Source organism: Panthera tigris, chromosome B3 (assembly GCF_018350195.1).
Source record: "Panthera tigris isolate Pti1 chromosome B3, P.tigris_Pti1_mat1.1, whole genome shotgun sequence".
NCBI lineage: Eukaryota > Metazoa > Chordata > Mammalia > Carnivora > Felidae > Panthera > Panthera tigris.
Genome location: NC_056665.1, coordinates 25,742,186 through 25,762,637, shown reverse-complemented (window position 1 = coordinate 25,762,637; position 20,452 = coordinate 25,742,186). Strand labels below are relative to the sequence as shown.

General features: G+C 37.6%; 1 protein-coding gene across 1 annotated transcript in view; it reads left to right on the top strand.

Annotated features, from left to right (window-relative positions):
- Positions 1–15,141, top strand: part of GABRB3 (gamma-aminobutyric acid type A receptor subunit beta3) — a 75,495-nt gene extending 60,354 nt beyond the window's left edge. The window contains exons 7-8 of the mRNA XM_015545130.2: positions 5,728–5,972; positions 14,785–15,141. Coding sequence (XP_015400616.2) covers positions 5,728–5,972; positions 14,785–15,126 — 587 coding nt within the window. The 3' untranslated portion in view covers positions 15,127–15,141. The remainder of the gene's footprint in view (positions 1–5,727; positions 5,973–14,784) is intronic.
- The last annotated feature ends 5,311 nt before the right edge of the window (positions 15,142–20,452 follow it).

Genomic DNA, 20,452 nt, shown 5'->3' with positions numbered 1-20,452 from the left:
TTATCTTGAAATAATAATTTCATGCATGATTCCCTTGATGTGTTAATTTAATTACAAGGCTCAAATGTGAATTTTCATGCCCATGAAAGGGAAAATATGTTTGCTGAATATTTGCATAATAAAACTATTTTTGACACTAATTTTAAATCAAGGATTAACATCTCCTGTTCAAAATTGTTCTGTGGCCTAGAAAGAAGACTTGACTAATGGGCATTCATCTTTTTTAAGTCAGAAAAATAGTCAAATATTATAGCATGTAATTGGAATTACATAATTTAATGAACATTAAAATATGTGATTAGATTCTGAGTGATTATTTGGAGCTCTAGTGATCTGTACTGGCCACTGGTCATTTGGCAATTGGATTGTTAGCTGATATGCAAGGTATTTTACAGGTTCCTATATCATTTGTTATATGTTTAGATTATTAAAAGAATGCTATATATTATTTGTTTGTTTGTTTGTTTGTTTATCATTTAAACATATTTTAGTTGAGTATAGGGCTGAAGAGCAATTATCCAGTCCATCCCTCCTCTGGTAGGATTGAATTCAATTCCTGAAAGCAAAATTATTGCTAATACTTTTACAAATAGATGGAAAATAATTATCAATGCATTTGCTGCTAAATTAGCTTACAGAAAGCCATAATATTTCAGGGTTCCAGTTATCCCTCTTTCTTCCTGATTTTGTTTACCATCTTTTTCCAGGACTTCAAGTTGAATGACATCTTTTTCCCTGGGAAAATGTGTGTACATGTGTGTATGTAGATGTCTAGTTTAGAATGTAACTTGCAGAGTTACATTCATGAATAGATTAATACATAGGAAATTAGGTAGCTATTCCTAAAGGTGTTCATTGAATAACAAATTGCTTTGAGAAGAAGAAACTATCAAAAAACTAAAAGTGCCATATTAATTATTATGTATGTTTAATGGGAATGGTGAGAAAAACATCCCTAAATCCTAAAAATCTGTAGGATTTTTCTACAGCCTGCAGAGGTTACCCTGTAACATAAGTCCTTTATGAAGGTTTTGCCCTTCTTCTTCTTCTTTTTTTTAATGTTACCAGATTACTCTTTGTTAAAGTATTTTCTCTTCATCTCACCTGGAAAAACCAGACCTGCAATGATTTTGGACAGTCAGATCTACATTTTGCAGATCTGTTAGCTTATACATTTTCAGGGTCTCTCTTTAAGAAAAAGAATATAAAATAGACAAATATAAAATATCTAGGATCCTGCCCCAAGCCTGGAGAGGCTTATGCAATTGGAGACCTGAAGCTGAAGCTTCATGAGTTTCACAGTGAATCAGCTTTGGAGAATTTGTCATTATTGAAATAACAAGAGAAATATGAGTACCAAAGAACTGTAATTATCTGACATCAATATGAGTGAGGTGAGCTGAAAATGTGAATTTCTAAATTTTATAGATATATAAATTCTATAGCTCCTTAATTGTAAAATACTGACTTCCACAATATTAAACAGATACTCTATCTGAAGTGAGTTGTAGTCAACCCAACCTTATTACAGTATGTGAAAGTAGATTCCACCTTTTCTAACAACACAGCATTATTATTATAAACCTAAATCATCCTGTTATGGCTTTGCTAAGACAAAGGAATGGTCTGCCAGGAGTTGCTAAGGCTTCACCACTGGAGGAGCTCCAGATTCTGACCAAAGTCACAAGTCTGGGAGGCAGATGTGGGCACAGAGACAGAAATGAATGGGCATTTGCCAGTGTCAAGGTGAACCTGAGGCCTGGGGGTCTTGAAGGCAGCTGTGACCTTAAGGCCACAGCATCTGAGCAGATAAAAGTCCAAGTCCAGATCTCAAAGTAGAATACCAGTGTGTTCACTCCATCTGTCCCACCTTCTGCCTACATAGAACAGGGTCTCTGAGCTTGGATCTGCAGGGATTGGGAAATGTCACCTGGTTACCTTCAATAACTTAAGGAAAAGTATATCATAGGATCATGAACACTGAATGACAACACAATAATCAAGGCTGAACTTTACCAAATACTCAGGTGCCAGGTTCTTTGCAAGGACATTAATGGGGTTGCCTTATCTATTCTGCAGAACATCCATAGCACAGTAAGCAATGTTATTGCTCCCATTTTACAGAGCAGAAAAACTAGGTATGGAGCAGGTACATAACTTGTACAACATCATATAATATTAAATGTGAGAATAAAAATTGTAATGCAGTTAGTCTGACTCCAGTTCTCTCCCTTAACCGCTACAGGTGATCCCTATGGTGTCAGTAGACAGTACACACAGGAGTAATTTTGTCTATTACATTGTAAACACAAGGATTAAAAATAAAAAATAAAGCTAAGCAAAGATTATTATTAATTATTATTATTATTGAGGGATCCCTCAAAATCATTAAAATGCTATGTGCTCTAGTTCCTCTTTAAGAATATATGGCCATGGTATGGGGGCAGGCAGTTAATTGGAGAAATCCTCTTCCCACCCCATTCTACCTGTCTTGTCCTGTACCATACCTTTTGAAATGCCTTGAGTGCTGTTACCAGCATCCTCAATGATTGCACCATGATGAATGTGCCTCATTTCTAAGTGAGGTCTTAGAGGTACAGGTCTGTGCAAAGGGGTTTTGAGCAAAGATATCCATGGCTCTGGCTCAGGATTCTTGGACCTACAGTTGTCTAGGGTTGTCTCTCTACTGAGAAGGGAAATGTTGGTCCTTCAGAAAGCTGTGTTGCACTGCTGCTCTGTATGCTTCAGGATTTTATGCTTCTTCTGACCAGGGGCTGACTGTCTGATCTGTTGAACTGTTAGTGTTACAAGCATTCAGACTGCAAATTTGGGAGTTGTAATTAAATGGTCTTCCTCAAAATCCTGAGGTCCACTTATCACTGAATAATAGTACTTGTCCTTTTAAAAGTAAAAATTTATACTAAAATAATTTAGGCCACTCTATTTTTATCACAAAGAAGAGAAAGAAAATATCTTTTGATTAAATGATGCAAATTATATTTTTATTTCATAGTCATTTTATAAATGCATCTTTTCAAATACAGTATTTTCTTAACATAATCTAAATGAGAAATAATTTGAGGCTAACGATTAGTGTAAAGACTGAACAACTTGATAAATGTAAAAGAATATGGAAAGAATCATTCAGTTATCTCCTGTACTGCAGTTGGATGGGTCCACTCAAGGACAAAGGACAGAAGTTCAAAGCAAGGCTGTGGCTGTGGGTACTTGCCAGGAAACCAGAAGCTACTGAATAATTTCTTTCCCTGTAATGGTAATAATAAATATGGCTATTTGTTATTGTCAGTGTTAACAATGCCAGTTACCATTTATTAACATATCACCAATGATTTTCAGGCATTGTATTTAGACTTCACAACAGTTCTAAACAATGGTGTGGACCCATCAAGGCTCAGGTCATGCTGCTGGGAAGTGGCAGAGCTAGGCTTTTGGGGCCATGTGGCTGTACCATCCAGGTCTGTGAATCCCTACAGTCCACCATCATCCACAATATCTAGATAGGAAGTAAAATGATACAAAGAATTAGTAAACACATTGGCCTTTTAAGCTAAGAGCTAATCAGAGCCCAAACAGAGCACTCACCCCAAAACTGTACAGTTAAGGGACTCCTTGACCCTGAGATAATGGGCCCGAGCCAGGGCCCTCTCCCATTTTTCAGGGGCCACTTTTACCTGGCTGAGTTCCTGTGACATGTGCTGGGTCTTCTTATCCCTGTGTTCTTTCAGCCCATTCCTGGGATGTCCACTAAGGCCAGGGTCATACATGTCCATTCAGAATAGTCAACTGGAGAACCAAAGCAATGACTAAACCAAAGCATTCAAGCTTTCCAAATACATTTGAAAGGAAAAAAATTATGGCAGCAACATTACAAAATTTTTGAATAATGATGAGAACACCTAATTTCAGAGAGTTTGCATGGTGTTTTCACATTTATTTGTAAACTGTAATCATTCCATTGCCATTTTCAAATTTTAAAAGTCCCTAGGTACACATGATGGTACTTTAAAGGGTAATCTTAAAATATTCTGACATATTCAATTTCCATGTATTACATAAGCTATCATGATTTGCAGTTATATATAAAAATAGTTTTCAGTGCCTCAATTCCCTCCTCTACTTTTAATAGCAGTTTAGAGATGGGTGGAAGGAAAGCACATGCTAGTGACAGAAGATCAGGCTTTATTCCCTGCTTTCCAGATGGTCCTGAGCAAGAGGAGATCTGTGGTCAGGAGGTTCTCTGTGTGGGATACACAGGATGAGGATGCCTACCTCCAACAATAGGATGGAAATCTAGAGGGCATCAAACTAAGGTTCTTAACGAATACAAACCCTACACTGGAGAGTTGGGTGAGGATCTGCGGACTCAGATGCCTTTGGGCAGAATCATATGTAGAGGTGGTCTGGGCTCTACCGTGTATCTTAGGAACACTGACCTCTCTGGCCTGCACTGTCCCCTGGCCTCAGTGACATCTGTTTTTCAGGTTACTGTGGCTGAAGGACCATGGCTAAAGCTTTACTTTCAAAAGTCTCCTTTTTGAGGGAAGGCATGACATAGCAATGAGGAAGAAGTGTTTCCATTGGGTCCTAGAAGACACAGGGGGTATCTCATTCAGTGGCACCAGTTAAATAGGTAGATAAGAGCACTTTGGAGATATCTTTCTTCCTTGAGACTTCTTAGTATTGTAAGAGAGAGCAAGTCAGCTGTAATAGTTACTGTCCCACTAAGAAACAAGCAATCCATATCTTTCTTGCATGTGTGGCTTCACTGTGTTCAACAAACTCTGGTTTTGTCACTAACTGACATGTCCCCTCCTCTCCACGGCTTCAAATTATCCATATGAACTCTTTGTAGAGAAAAACATGTCCATTGCTATGGGAGAATTGCAAAATATGGTCCTTATATGTTTTGGAGACTGGACTTGGCTCTGTTGGGCAAAAACTGAGATCATTCACATGCTACTATGTAGAGAAGTCAACATAATGACATAAAAAAGGAGTGATGAGGATCTGTCTTGCTCCAGAGTATGGCAAGATTCAACACTTTGAATACAATCATTATACCTTGATTTCACCAAGAATGTTCTGAGAAGCTTATATAGATTCTTAGTTAAGGAGGAAAATACTGTGAGCTAATCTCCCCTCAGGAGCTTCCCTGAAATACTCCTTTCTTTTTGAGCTCAGGACTGGATCATGTTCATTAACAGTTTTGAAAATCATTGCCCCATCCCCCCCTTTTAAAAAGCATTATAGTAAGAATTGTTTTCTTCTGACAGGTAGGCCCCTGTGACTTCACTAATGGCCATAGATGACCCTCGTCCTTGATTCATCATAGATTCATTCTTCTTGAAAGCTCATTCAGACACTGAGAGAATTTTATGTTAATTTCTGGTTTCATTTTCATTTTTTTTCCATCTTTCATAAAAAGCACATTATCTTTTGCTGTCTACACAACTCTCTGTATACCCTGAATTCCCTCTATCTATGGGCCAAGTACCATGTGGTAGTGCCCTGTGAGGGAATAGAGGTGTCAGCTTCTTGACCTGACCTGCTGCCCACATGACATGTTTCATGCTCTTTTGCTGATTGTCCAATAATATTCAAGCTAATATCTCCAACTATTTCAAGCTGTTTGAGAAAATACAAAAGTGAAAAGTCAGGAATGGAGCAGCAAATTTGCAGCCTCTCACACTTCTGTTTCTTTTGTAGGGATCACTACCGTGCTGACAATGACAACCATCAACACACACCTCCGGGAGACATTGCCCAAAATCCCCTACGTCAAAGCCATTGACATGTACCTCATGGGCTGCTTTGTCTTTGTGTTTCTGGCCCTTCTGGAGTATGCCTTTGTCAACTACATTTTCTTTGGAAGAGGCCCTCAAAGGCAGAAGAAGCTTGCAGAAAAGACAGCCAAGGCGAAGAATGACCGTTCCAAGAGTGAAAGCAACCAGGTAGGCCCTCTGCCAGCTTGACCACTCACCAATCATGCCTATCACAGACCCACCTTGCCCCCTACCGCTCATCTGTCTAACTAGAGTTACTTATATGACCCTTAAATAGGAATTGTGTGGCTTGTTGTTTATGACCTGAAATGTTGCTCCTGCAAGTCACTGAGTTTTATATAAAACCAAAATTAGTAAAAAAGCTAGAGAAGCCATATGCTTCTAGTTCTCTGCAAAAAGAACAGAACATGTGAATACCATGTGGAGTGGTAGCCTGAACCTGACAGGCAATAGCATTTTTCCTAAATGTTGCCTTATTCCTTTAGTGATAAAATTACAAATTTGATTATCCACCATGCCACTGTTCTTTTACAGTGTGGGCAGGCCCCTCTCTCATCTCTGTCTGGCTTAGGTCCTAGTTCAAGGTCCTTAGTGTAAGGTAGGAGCCATGCTCTTCCAAGGGCTCTCCTCCATCTGCACTGGTCCTCCCCTGTCAGTGTGTTCACAAAAGCCAGAGCCTGGCAAACCCAGATAGCAGTAGCCAAGGAGGGCACATTGCTTTAGGAAGCCTTGGGCAGTACACTCCAAGAAAGATCATAAATAATGTCCACCCCCTCCAGCTCAGCTCAGTGTTTACATCCTTCCAGTTACAAAGTAACTTTGTAATTACATGTCATTTCAGTTTATTTTTTTAATAAAAACAGTATGTCATTGCAATTATAAACAGTACTTTGAAGAAAGTACATTATCATTTCTATATAATTTTTGTCTTTATCTTTCTACCTCTTGCATCCCATCAAGTTCTCAAAAATATATTTCTCCTTGTTTACATGCTGGGCTTTCTTCTGCATTTCTTTATTATTTAATTCTTCTTGCTGAACTTAGTCATTTCTCAAGTCTGTGGTGTTTCCTTGCTTTTTACAGGTTCTTAGTGCATAATGGGTCTGTTTCTCAGAGGAATACAGCAGCTCTTTGGAGTATTTGCTGTGTCCATAGCTCACTGGTGGCCCAGAATAGGTTCACAAACATTTATGAATGAATAGAGGCAGTTAAATGAATGTAAATGGCTCCCGTCATTTCAGCAAAACATAAATAAGGTTGGTCAGAGAAACCCAGGATCTGTGAAAAAACTCAGGCTTCCATAAGCAAAATTATCCTGAACTTCTTACTGGAAAATATACTTAGTATCACACTGTTACGTTTCTAAATAAGTCTGCATCTTACTATGAATACACAATATGCTTTGGTCATGCTGTTTCCAAGGAAACTGGGATTCATCACATCATTATTGTTTCCATCACACAGATATACAGACACACATACACATGCAATGCTGTTTTCCAAATTCCCTCATAATTTAAACAGATTATAAATTTGTTTCTTTCTTCTAAATGAGATGGTTTAGAACAAACCAACACGTCAAATTGTTGTGCTACAGAAATACCTTTTTGAGTGTGAAGCTTAAAATTTAAAACAAAAATACCTCTAACATCCACAGAGAGAAATAGCAGAATGTAAAAAATATTATATGTTGGATATGATGATATAAATCAGATGCAGAGGAAAATTTTGTTTTATTCATAAGACCATTTTTATTGTTTTTCTAAAAATTTGTTTTCCCAGAAGCTTTTTTAAAATCTTTACATGTTCATATTTTTAAAAATCTATGATTGTAGATCAGCTGTTAAGGTTTCAAGTTGGCATACAAATGCACGGGTACTAGTTTTAAATGCATATTTCATGTTCTTAAAGGCAAGCATTAAAAATTCTTGCTGACAACACCTAAGAATTTAGTGATAATTTTTAGATGGAAGTGAATATCCCAAAAAGCTTATATCATGTGATGTGGATAACTTAAGGGAAAGTGAGAAAAGAATCATAAACTTCATGCAAAGCAGAAATAGCTCTATGTACTGGCCAACACTTTCAAGAGTTATTTGTAATTATAGTTATTCATTTATTCATTTTCAGTAGTATCTCTCAGGATTGCTTGCTAATGTGGCCATCAACAGCCCAGGGAACCCCCTCTGTGTTATAAATGGGAGCCCTAAGGGTCCAAAGGCTGTACCTTTCCTTGGACTGAAAGAGGACACTGGGCTGACCACAGGAACTTGCACTGGCATTGTCGTTCTGTCTTGTAAGGGATGTCAGGGAAGTACCCTTAGGAATTCTGTAGGTCACCAAGGAGGGATCTGTGCCACCAATGGCTTTCCTTGGGATGATGGTGTTTTTGTCCTTAATATAAACCATGAGTAGATTTTCCTTATATTCAGTGGTTGTACACTATTTTAACTTAGTGGTTGATTCATGAATGCTCAAAATGTTCATGTATTCACTTAGTTTCTCCTCAGATCAGTGGTGCAATGTAAATTGTGAACTTAATTTATTTGTGCTTAACCTCCTTTCTTTCCTGAATTGTTTCTATACTCAAGAGTTAGTCTTTGGTTGTGATGTAGGTATTATGGTTACTAGCCTTGGATATTTTGCAAGTTGACCAATTGGTATTTGAATTTCATGAAGTGGCAGAAAGCCTGAATTCCTGCCAAGTTATCAGAGCTGTAGACTTGACATCATTCCTCTTACTACAGAGCAAGATTTCTTTCCTCAAATGACAAATACTTTTTTTATTTTTCTAAAATTACAGTATTTTACTTATATAGAAGCATGAAGGTAATTAAAGAATGAATATCAATAATATGCCAATTTGGTGACAGATTCTAGAAACAAATGAAAATCCCTCTGTGATATATTCTGCATGAGATGTTTTTCACCTTTGAATATTTGTGCCTGTCAAGGTTATAAACAAGAAGAAAAACTATGTTGAAATCAATGATTCTAATTATCTTATATACCAGACAAACTCTTCAAAATATGGAGTATTCATGAAATGCTTTAAAAAAATGCAAGTCATCATCTGTCATTCTAGATAGGACATTTTAGTCTTGTGTTTCACTCACAACTTACATCTGTTTTGAGATTTAAATTTTAGATGATAGAAAAAGATTAACATCTTTTTGGGACCTATTTGTTTTAAATGCTTGGTTTCCAAGATTTAACACATTTTAATAACTCTTTAATTCTTTTAGAAAAAAAAATCTTCTAGTAATTTTGTTGGAAATGTTCTACACATTGGTTTACTTTAAATATAAATTATGCAAATATAAAACTATAAGTCAAAAACATCCAAACTAATTTACACTAAGCTCTTATTATTCAGTATATGTTCAAGTTACTTTCAACATTATTGTTTCTGTGACAAGTGTTCACCCACTCTGAAAGAGAAATAATGAAAAATAGTATTGATTCTTGAGACCTACCTCATATGAGTTGTGTCTTGAAACAGCTGCAAGTTAGCCATAATTCTTCAAAGCACTCAAGAGCACTCTAATTTTGTAAATTATTGATGATATTGGATTTGGCTTCCTTCAAGGTAGATTTCCTTCACTAGAGTCAAGGGCACAGGCTTAGATCTCTTACCTCATGAAGTCCTTTCACAAATGCACAGGACTGGTCACAAGGGACTTGAAAAGACAGGATATCAATTCATATAAATTTGTCATGAAATCATGAAAAATCAACTCAACATTCAGTTGACCTTATTTCTTGTGTTTTCTCCACTCTCGCTGGGTGCCTTCCAAAATCACTCTGCACATTATTATCTCTTTGCCTTGGATTCCCTCTTCCAGAATCCCTTTCTTCTTCACATCTTTCCCTCCTTCATGACTGACTCTTCTCCATGACATTGTCCCTGATTTTTTTCTACTACTTGTTTCCATCCTGCCTCTGTCACTCCCCTCTTCTAGAAGTTGGTTTTGTCCCTGTTCTCCCAACTTCCATGGCACATGCTCTGTACTTGTGAAATGGCATGTCACATTTCATGTGGCCACCATGTCTTCTCTACTAAACAGCATTTGCTTCTTTGCATCTACCAAAATATTCACACCATGGCTCAGACATAGTAAATGCTCAATGGAATATGTGTTCATAAATGGGTGATATTTGTCATTAATTTGGTTCTGCTGCTGTGGTGTGTTTTTTCACTTTTCTAACGTGAGGAGAAGAGATGTTTCATAAATGTATCTTTTAAAAGCCAGGTGAAGCTGAGTCATTAGAACCATCAACACTCATTAGAATTATCATGTCACAAAATACTCCCCTCCCTTCGTTTAAGAAAATATTCATCTTTATTTGGTATTTCATTCTACAAAGTCATTATTTATAATCTCCTAAATTTTGATAAAAGGAGCTTTTCATATGGCATTTTTTGTAACTAAAAAGAGACTGTATTGTTGGCAATTATTTAAAAATGTGTTTAAAGTTCATTATGTAGTATTCTTTAAAAATGTGCTTGTTGATTATTTGAGACTCTCACCTGGTAGACGCCTTAAGGGTAAGAATATTTTTTGTCCACCTATTAGGGTGTCTCAACTAGCACAGGACATGGTATAGAGCAAATATAGAGTAGATCTTTGCATAAATGATCCCAAGAGTCTGGACTCTTCATGTGCATGTCTCCAGTGAGGCATCCACCTTCCTAAGTAGACCACTGGCCTTTTTATCTCATGGTTTTGTTGTATTTAAAATATTATGTAAAATGGAGAGAACATCTTTTAGAGTTAAATAATGTTTTCTGTTTTCCTACCTTTAGGAAAATAATTTCAGCCCTCTGAAATTCTAGTTAACATATAGTAAATCATATATTATTATCGAAAAGTATAAATTCCACATGAATATTTTAAAAAAGGGAAGCATCTTCCACCTTTGGTTATTCTGTGACTCACCTTTAGATAAATTTTGTTTTAAATACATCAGCTTACTATGTAAGAAGTTGTATTTAAAATGTTGAGTATTTAAACAAACTCTAATTGAGATAATCTGATAAATAATCTCAGTTTGTTAAATCTGTTTAAGTGATAACTTAATATATTTTCTGTCATAATTCAAAGTCAGGTATTTGGTAGGATATCTCACCTATTCAGTTCAGTATTAAAATACACTGAAAAAAAAAAAAAAAACAGGATCACCCTGACTGACTCCCGTTCTAGAAAAATACACCCTGAGTGAGCCAGGCAGTTCATTCATCATCCTGTTCTCTCCTGTGTGGCAAAAAGCACTATGGAAGGTGCTAGAGAGACATAAAGATTACTAAAAGGGTTCCCTCTTCTAGAACCCTTCTTTGAAACCTTCGTATAAAGCCCAGCTCAGCTAACTCTATGCACTTTCCTCTCTGCTGACTTTGGATCTAGCTATCTATAGCTTTCTAAGCAGGTTCAAATCACCCCTTTCTTAGAGTGTGACTACTTGCAGAGAAGACATGCTGCTACCCACTGGGCTTTCCTTTGTTGTCCCTCTTATTTCAGCCACATCTTAATGTGCCTCTTAGGCTTTGCCTACCACATTCTCTTCCTACAATAAGAGACTGTCTCCCAAACCACTGGAGGCTTCACTGATCCTGAAGATAGCCAAACAGATTTTTGTTTTTGTTTTTGTAAGGATTTTACTGCTAACCATTCCAGGGCAAGATAACAAGAACAAATACAGAACACATATCTCAAACTCCTACAAAGGTCTAACATTCCTGGTACTTTCAAGATACAAACCTTATTCAAATTTTTCCCTCTACTAGATTTAAAAAAAACAAAACACAGAACTCTAATGTTCTGTCAGTGCTGTCCCTCCCCCCAATAATGGGTCTAGAAGGGCCTTCTCCCCAGTAGCTCTGGTATTCCTGTGGTCCATTTGCATCTCCAAGCACCCCCAGGCTAGCTGTCTTCCATTCTAAGGAGACCATGGATCTTCATGGTCCCTCCCTACTGTGATACTGCTCCCCCTTCAGTTCAGAGGCATCACTGAGGAAAACAGTGCAGCCTGGGCTAATTTGTGCTCATTGCTGCTGCCCCCTATACCCCGCATGGGCAGTATGAGCATTTCTGCATGGAGCTCAAGAGGGGCCAAGAGGCCAGGTGGGAACAGGATGGCAGGCAACTCTCCACTCCTTTTTCACTTTCTTAACTGAAGAGTTAAAGAAATGAGTTACGATGGCAGAGCACCACTGCTGTGCGGACACAGCATATGTTGGGAGTGCTGGGGTTTGTTTCAGTGGCATGAGGAGAGTATTACTCACAGCTTCTTGGCATTTCTCCTTGAGACTGCTCTAAAGGAAACAGAAAGGAGTGTGGTGCACTCCAACAGTGGTCCGTCTCCTTACCCTCTCCTCTCAAATGTGTATTTTACTTTTTACCTTGAAGCTTGGGTTGTAGTTCAGAAATATGTCATCTTTCCACCTAGAAATCACTGTTACTTTTTATTACCTGGAAGGTAAATTTGAAATTCCATAATGTGACTTGCAGAAACCCTTAATGGCTTGACTCTAGTGTGTATTCCTGTTATCAACAGGTATATTTCTTTATTATATTAGGAAGATGGTAATGACAGCAATGAGAATGACCATTGTCCTGTCAACCATGAGCTTAGCATGTGCCAGGACCAATTCTCACCAAGACTCCAGTCCCACTTAGCTAGTTTGCCTTTCTCAAAACATTTCAGTCACGCTTCAAGCCTTTGCTTGTGATTTTTTTTTTCTGATTTTTGCCTGGAAAATATCTACTCATTCTTGGAGGCCCAACTCAAATGCATTTCTCTTCTGAAATCTTCCCTCTTCCTTCCTGTAGTAGTTTTGATTGCTACCCCAACAAATTACTACAAACATAGCCACTTAAAACAGCACCCAGTTCTGTTGGTTAGAAGTCTGGATTCAGTGGGGCTTAGCTGGGTTCCCTGCTGAGAGTCTCAGGAGGTTGAAATCAAGATATCTGTGGGGCTATATTCTCTTCTCGAGATTCTGGGGATAGATCTCTCCCCAGACTCATACACGTTGTTGATCATAGTTTCTTGTGGTTGTAGGAATGAGGCTGTCAACTGGGGCCAGTCTTTGCTCCTAGAGGCTGCCCCATTTCTTCCTATGCTTTCACTGCAGTGCCTTCTATCAATAGCAAACCCCATTCTTCTCCCACTGCAAATCCCTCTGCTCTCACCTTCTGCTGCATCTTCTTTCCCTTCTGTTTCCAGATGGAGAAAATCCTCTACTTTTTAATTTTTTTTAGTGTTTATTTATTTTTGAGAGACAGAAGCAGAGCATGAGCAGGGGAAGGGCAGAAAAAGAGGGAGACACAGAATCAGAAGCAGGCTCCAGGCTCTGAGCTGTCAGCACAGAGCCCAACATGGGGCTTGAATTCATGAACTGTGAGATCATGACCTGAGCTGAAGTTGATATTTAACTGACTGAGCCACCCAGGTGCCCCAAAAATCCTCTACTCTAAGGGCTCATGTGATTAGATTGTCCCTCCCCCCCGAATAATCCAGGCTAATCTTCCTATTGTAAATTTCATAACCTTAAATAATGTTTGAAATGCCCCTTTTACATGTAAAGTAATATATTCAAAGGTCTGGGGAGTAAGGGGTGATATCCTGATGACCACACTTCTTCTTCCCTAGCCATAATTGAATGGTACTCCCAAACCATGGGATAGGTATCACAGAGTCTATTTTGGCACCTTTGTGCCAGAGCCTGAGTGGCCCCTGGATGTTTGCAGCCCTTCCTGTGTCTGGGTTACCTTGGTGTCTGGGGGTCACCCCACCTGTGGTCTCAGTACTGCTAAAAGTTCTGCACAGGCACAGACTTCATTTAACACTGAGTACCTTTTATTGGGAGTCTTCTCTCCCCACCTCACCTCCTTCACATCTAGCATAATGTCTTTAATGAGATTAAGGAGTATACAGAAGAGAGGAACATGCAAATTAATATGTCAATGAATTATTCCTTCACAAAATGACTAATTTTGTGAAAGCCTCATAGAAGTAGCTATAGATGCATAATCTAGCTCTAGAAGAAATGGTAGGCTTTCCACAAAGATAGGACAAGGAAGATGGACTTCCAGGCAAAGAAATGAAGATAGCTGGGGAAACCTCAAGCATGCTAGAGATCAGTGACACCCAGGGGACTGTGGAATGGGCCATGTGGTCCTGAGAGGGTTTGGCACTACTCAGAGAAGGATTATTGTCACACTCAGAAAGAAAGGACTCCACTGGCAACCCCTAGCCTTAGGCATGTTCCATGAAAATTTCATAGAAACAAACAGACCATTGATATCATCAAGAAAGGTCTAAGCTGTATTTAGTACAGAATAAAATGTTATTTTAAAGTTTGTCTCCAATGTGGGAGGGACTTTCATCTGTCTTAAATACAGCCCTTAAAAAAGAAACCTCCTGTCAGGATCAGGATTGGGCAAAGAGATCATACTAGGTAGCAGTCTGTATCTACACCCATCAAAGTCATCAGGAGTGTCCATTCATCACAGGACTATTTGATTGTTTCTCCACAGTAATGTGAATAGTTTTGTACCATCATAAAAGGGGACAAGGTAATTTCTAAAAAAGAATGGGAGAGTATAGTTTACATCCAGCGTCCAGCTGTGAAAAACAGTTAAAATACCTGAAATAACATATTGAAAGGGAATTTTACTCTAATTTTGTCTTCACTAAGGACATGTATCCATAATATGAAATTTCAATTTAAAAAATCCCCCTTTATTTAACCTTCTCACATAGAGTGAGGATTTTTAAATTCAAGAAAATAAAATCTCTAAACTGTAATTATGCCTCCAAAATGACACTTTCCACAAAAACAGTGCTGGGTTTGACAAATGTGCAATTTCTCATAATGTACGTGACGTGATTGCATGGCATAAGTCTGCACTGTGTTTGTACATGAAAATTAGATTCACTGGTATGCTAGCTAACGATGTGCACTTTCTTCAATTAGGTGGATGCTCATGGAAATATTCTATTAACATCACTGGTGGTTCACAATGAAATGAATGAGGTCACAGGCAGTGTCGGTGATGCCAGGAATTCAGCAAGACCCTTTGACAACTCAGGAATCCAGTACAGGAAACAGAGCATGCCTAGGGAAGGGCATGGGCGACACATGGGGGACAGAAGCATCCCGCACAAGAAGACCCATCTACGGAGGAGGTCTTCACAGCTCAAAATTAAAATTCCTGATCTAACCGATGTGAATGCCATAGACAGATGGTCCAGGATCGTGTTTCCATTCACTTTTTCTCTTTTCAACTTAGTTTACTGGCTGTACTATGTTAACTGAGTGACTGTACTTGATTTTTCAAAGACTTCATTTAACACTGAGTGAAATATTACTCTGCCTGTCAAGTTTTTATACCTGTACACACACACAGACACACACAAGCAGACACACATATATACATACGCAATTGTATATATATGTGAACTTTCTCAGCATATATATAAAATACACGTGTATATGAGGATGTATGTGTATATGTTTATACACACAGGTATAAGTACCCATGTGTATGTAAAACAAATACACATACATATATACATTTTGCAGCTATGGACAATTTAACACAGGATGCATATTAAAGAAAGTCATAGTTTTTTCTTTTTTAATTGAAAGGGACAAGCATCGTCTAAATATTATGCCTTGAGAATGAGGGTGTGAAACACATCATCCCAAAATATGTGTTTTATTATCATAAGTTAGATGTTTTAGTTTGAAAATCAGAATGAAAACTTAGTTAATCTTCAAAAATTCATTCAGTGGTATTGCTAGTTTAAAATGAGTCACATACTTCATATTGTTTCTGTTTACTAAGCGAAGGCTTTTCAGCTTTTTTGGTGATGGGGTTTGCTTTCATCAGGCACACTTTTTCTGTAATGGTTTAGTGGATGAGGTGAGCCACTGGTGTGTGCTCACCTGTTGTCTTAAATATAGATAGATCCCACGTTGATGTCTGAAACATCCATCTTTAGAAAACCCATCAGGAATGGATGGCATCTCATTGTAAGTACTCTTAATGTACAGTGTATTTTTTTGTTGTTGTTCACTTGGAGTGGATTCAGCTTACCTGTCATATGGGAATACAATGGCATGTTTTGGCAATGTTTAGTTGACATTTCAATCACTGAAAATGTGCTCCACATCTTGTATGGATTTCTAGCCCTGATCTAACAGAAAGCATAGACGTCTCAGGTTATTTGTTACTCTAAGGTAAAACCATCTAGGATGATTTTCCCCCTTGTCTTTACGTTATCAATCACTCTTATAACATTGTATGTTAATATGAAGTATATTTGCATAATATGCATATATATGTATATTTACCAATATTTTGTTTCTTAATGCTTGCTATCATGGCAGCATGCGATGTCATAATTTTCCTTTACATGATGTAACTACTTTTTGTTACCTAGAATTAAGATTGAAGCTTAAAACACATTTACTGTTCAATTTCAGAAACCAAGAAACATCTTCATGCCTTCATTTCTGTATCTGACATATTTCATAAGCACATCCAACTACTCCTAGTCTAACTAGGATGCTGCAGGAACATGACCAGTATACACCACGCGTCACCCAGTAATCCATGACCGTTCTCTTGAGGCAAAGGAGAGCAACCCAACAACAAACAGTCATTTTTGGTTCCTTCTGATCCACAGCCTCATCAGTATTTGGACTTTTTAAAGCTCGTAGAAACAAGACAAGGTGCACCGGTTTCATAGACGCAACCTTAACTTACTATTTAGATGAGATCTTTCTAAAGAAAAAAAAGAGATGATATATTTTTTGTAAACAATATTTCTATCACAGGCCTCCATAAATGGAAATGACTACAGTTGTGCAAACAGATGTCACAGTGAGGTTAAGCATTTGGAGAAAAAAAGCAAAATATTCAGGAAAGAACTGCTAAATTAATACTTTATCCCAACATGCCACATATGCCTCACCTTCTCTGTTCTATCCTAAGCCAATGACCAAAATCTTGTCCAATATGCTACTAGCTGGCACCAGTTTGCTCCACATAGATAGAGCCACCACCTTCCCTGAGGATGCATGTGGTGTGAGCTATCACCATAAGCTTACCATTACTTGATTTTTCTTTGGTATAAAGGTAACAATCTTTAATTTGTGGAAGTCTGTCACAGTTCAAGACCCACTGTCAGGTAAAACACAACCCACAAAATCTCATGCTAGAAGCAATGACTAGTTTTTTACCTTAACCCCTCCTTCATTCCGACCTTTCTACAACATCTCCCACCTACTGCTCTCTGGTTTTATTTTGTATCTGGAGATTAGCCAGTGATTTCTGGTCTTGGGCTTTTCTCTGACAATTTTTTTTTCCATGGGTAACAATGAGGGATCCTAAAAGTTAAATAGATTGGGAAAAACCTTGTAAGTGGCCTTATCATTGTTAACATGTTAAAGAAAAAAGACATTTGTGAAGACCTTATCCCTTTCAATACTTCAGGTATCTTTTTCTGTATCCAGTGATTCAAGGAGTAAGCTCCACATGCAGAAGAGGGACCCCAAAATGCAAATGAATATGGACAAAAGCAATCAATGCTCGATTTACTTGTACAATTTATACTATTCAGAACTGTGACATTAATTCTTTCTGTGAGAAAAATGATTCAAAACATTTTTGATGCATAGTTGAGGTACCCAATTATCAAAGGAAGAGACCCTATGGGGCTCAGAAGAGCTGCAGTCTACTTACCAAGGTTTTCTGGTCATAAATTTGCATGGTATAGTCATAATAGCTTTTGAGCTTTTTATATGCATTTGGCACCAAGACTGGGATCCACAACTTTGTAGACACTGCGATGAAGTTAACATAATAGCTATACTATAAATAGTGTTTGTAACTACACACATACACACACACACACACACACACACAAATACATACATATATTCTGTAAAAAAAAAACTTTTTAAGATCCTTGGGTATGTGTTTGCTTTACTCCATTTCAGAAGAAAATTACTTTTCTTCTAATAAAATTATTTTATAGCTTCTCCATTTTTAAAAGTTGTGAGAAATATTGAGAAGCAGAACTCTGTGCTGACAGAAGAGAGTTGAGTTTGGTTCTCTGTTCTGTTTCAATGACCTCTAATTATTCCACAGTAGTTACTGGAGCCAGTGTGCAAGCTGTATTGATGAATTCTGAACCTGGACCTCCGACATTAATGTGAGGTGGCTGTCACCCACGTCCAGACATCTTGAGTAAGGAGAGAAAAGTCGAATTTGGAATATAATGGTATTTCTTTCTCAACAACTGAACATAATAAAAAGTTAATTTTCTATGTAGTCCTGTCTTTCCAAAATGCTTCACAGGGGCTCAAAATGTACTGAAGAATCTTTCTCTGAAAGTTGGTTATTACCCATATTTAGATATACTTGAGACAACTCAAGAGCCCTACTACATAAATCCCTACAGTGAAAGACTGAGAAGACTTGAGTAAATCTTGAAAACAAGCGTTATTCTTGTTCACCTACCCCAGGACTGTAGAGGACTGTCTATATCATGAGACATGCATTTCCCCCCGAATCATAAATGAACTAGGAAGTATGTCATGATAATATTCCTGTTAGGTTTGAAGATTACATGTGCATCTGCAATATCATGTGTTTTTAATGCCAGCATCCAGAACTTTTGACATATTTGGTCAGTTACGTCAAAGGCACTTTTCCCCTGTGCAGCTTTGGAATTAACATTTTCACCCAGGAGGAATCCCAGAGGTGATGCCACACACTTTTGGGACTGGTTTTAAGGGGACAGGCACATTGGCAGCTGTAGGTGTTCATTTTCAGCATCTAGTAGATAACCCCATTGGTGTTAGTCCCACAGTGGTGTGTTTGAAAAGAGAATATGTCCAATTTTGAATCTCCTGGCTTGAAATTATAAACCATCTCATAATCCTTACTTAATGCTCCACCTGAAAACTAGTTCATATTTCTGAACATTTTTATGTAAGCAAAATTGATCAATTAGTGAAATATTTTGTTACTCGTGGAAATGACTTCGGCTCTCATCTTATGTGAGCCATCAGTCAGAGTAACATTGAATCATGGGGCAAAGAGCTGTCCAGGTGGACTAAATTTTCCCAGGACACTAGCTAGTGTGCCTTGGATCAATTACCTCTTCTACTGCATTGAAAGGTGCCATGTTTTCCAAAATACTCAATTCCCGACACCTGGGTAAACAGTGACTTCCCAGAGAGTGGCTACAATAACATGCCTCTCCCTAGGGTGAGCCCCATAAACATGTTTTATCATTCTTGTCTTATATTTCTACTTTCCAAGTCAGTGAGTGTATTCAAGGTAAGTACAGGATTATTCTAGTAGGAATAGGCGATTGCTGTCATGATCAATTCCCATGTGGATTTCATTTCATTGTAAAGATAAACTAAAATCCAATTTTGCTTAAGCACATTGATGTAATTTTTTGGTATTATTTGACATGAAAAAAACAGCAAAATTGAGTGATAGATACAATATGAAACTTGTTGATGAATGAATTCAAATTTATTAAAAAAGAACTAACTGACTTAAATAAGAAGGCTGACTTTTTTTTTTCTTCCTTGGCTATCTTTTGGTGATATGGTGTGGTTATTTTAATTCCAGCTATTTTTAAATGTACATGTCCATTTAGATTATGTGGAAAGTACAAAGAAATAAGCTCAAAGCTGACTGCATTTGAGAACAACTGAATCATGACTTTTTTTGTATTAATCATGATTTATTCTAAACTTCAAAAGACAACTAAATACAGAGATCCAGCTTGTGCCTGTCTTCAAATAAGTGGTTAGAGAGAAAGAAATATTTTTCTATTAAAGGCAAGGGAAGAAACTTACCAATAACCTCTGGGCACAGGTGGTATTTGTCCTTACTCTTTACTTTTTTAGCACTGAAAGGTAATTTCCCTTGTCTCCTCTCCAGTGAGAAAGTAACAAGCAATGTCATGAATGAATGAATGGATGAATGAATGAGTTCACATCCTCAGACACCTCAAACCAGATAGAACTTGTATCAAGAAATTTATCTGTATGTCCCTAGAAAGGCTGCTGGCTCACATGCAAACACCTTAAAAAGAAAGTTCCTCACTGTGGTTGTCAGTCTTTCAAAATGTCTTCAGCCAGCTAGTATTTAATGGAGGTTTATCCTCAAATGTATCTATTCTCAGCAAAATAATACAAATTCTTCAGTAATTCTTTACAAGGCCTGTTTCCATTCTTTCATTTTTTTCACCATATGTTTTTCATCCCTGTTTTACTTTGGGACCCTGTCTTGGACATATTTCACACTAATTCTTCATCTAAGACTATAACATCACTATGAGGACATTTCTCATCTACTCCATTAGGCTATAACATTATTCATTCAGATGAGAAAGTTTAAATTACCAATAACTCCAAAAAAAAGTATTTTCAATTTTTCAGAGTTTATTTTTTTTATTATGAAATTTATTGTCAAATTGATTTCCGTACAACACCCAGTGCTCATCCCAAAAGGTGCCCTCAATACCCATCACCCACCCACCCTTCCTTCCCACCCCCCATAAACCCTCAGTTTGTTCTCAGTTTTTAGGAGTCTCTTATGTTTTGGCTC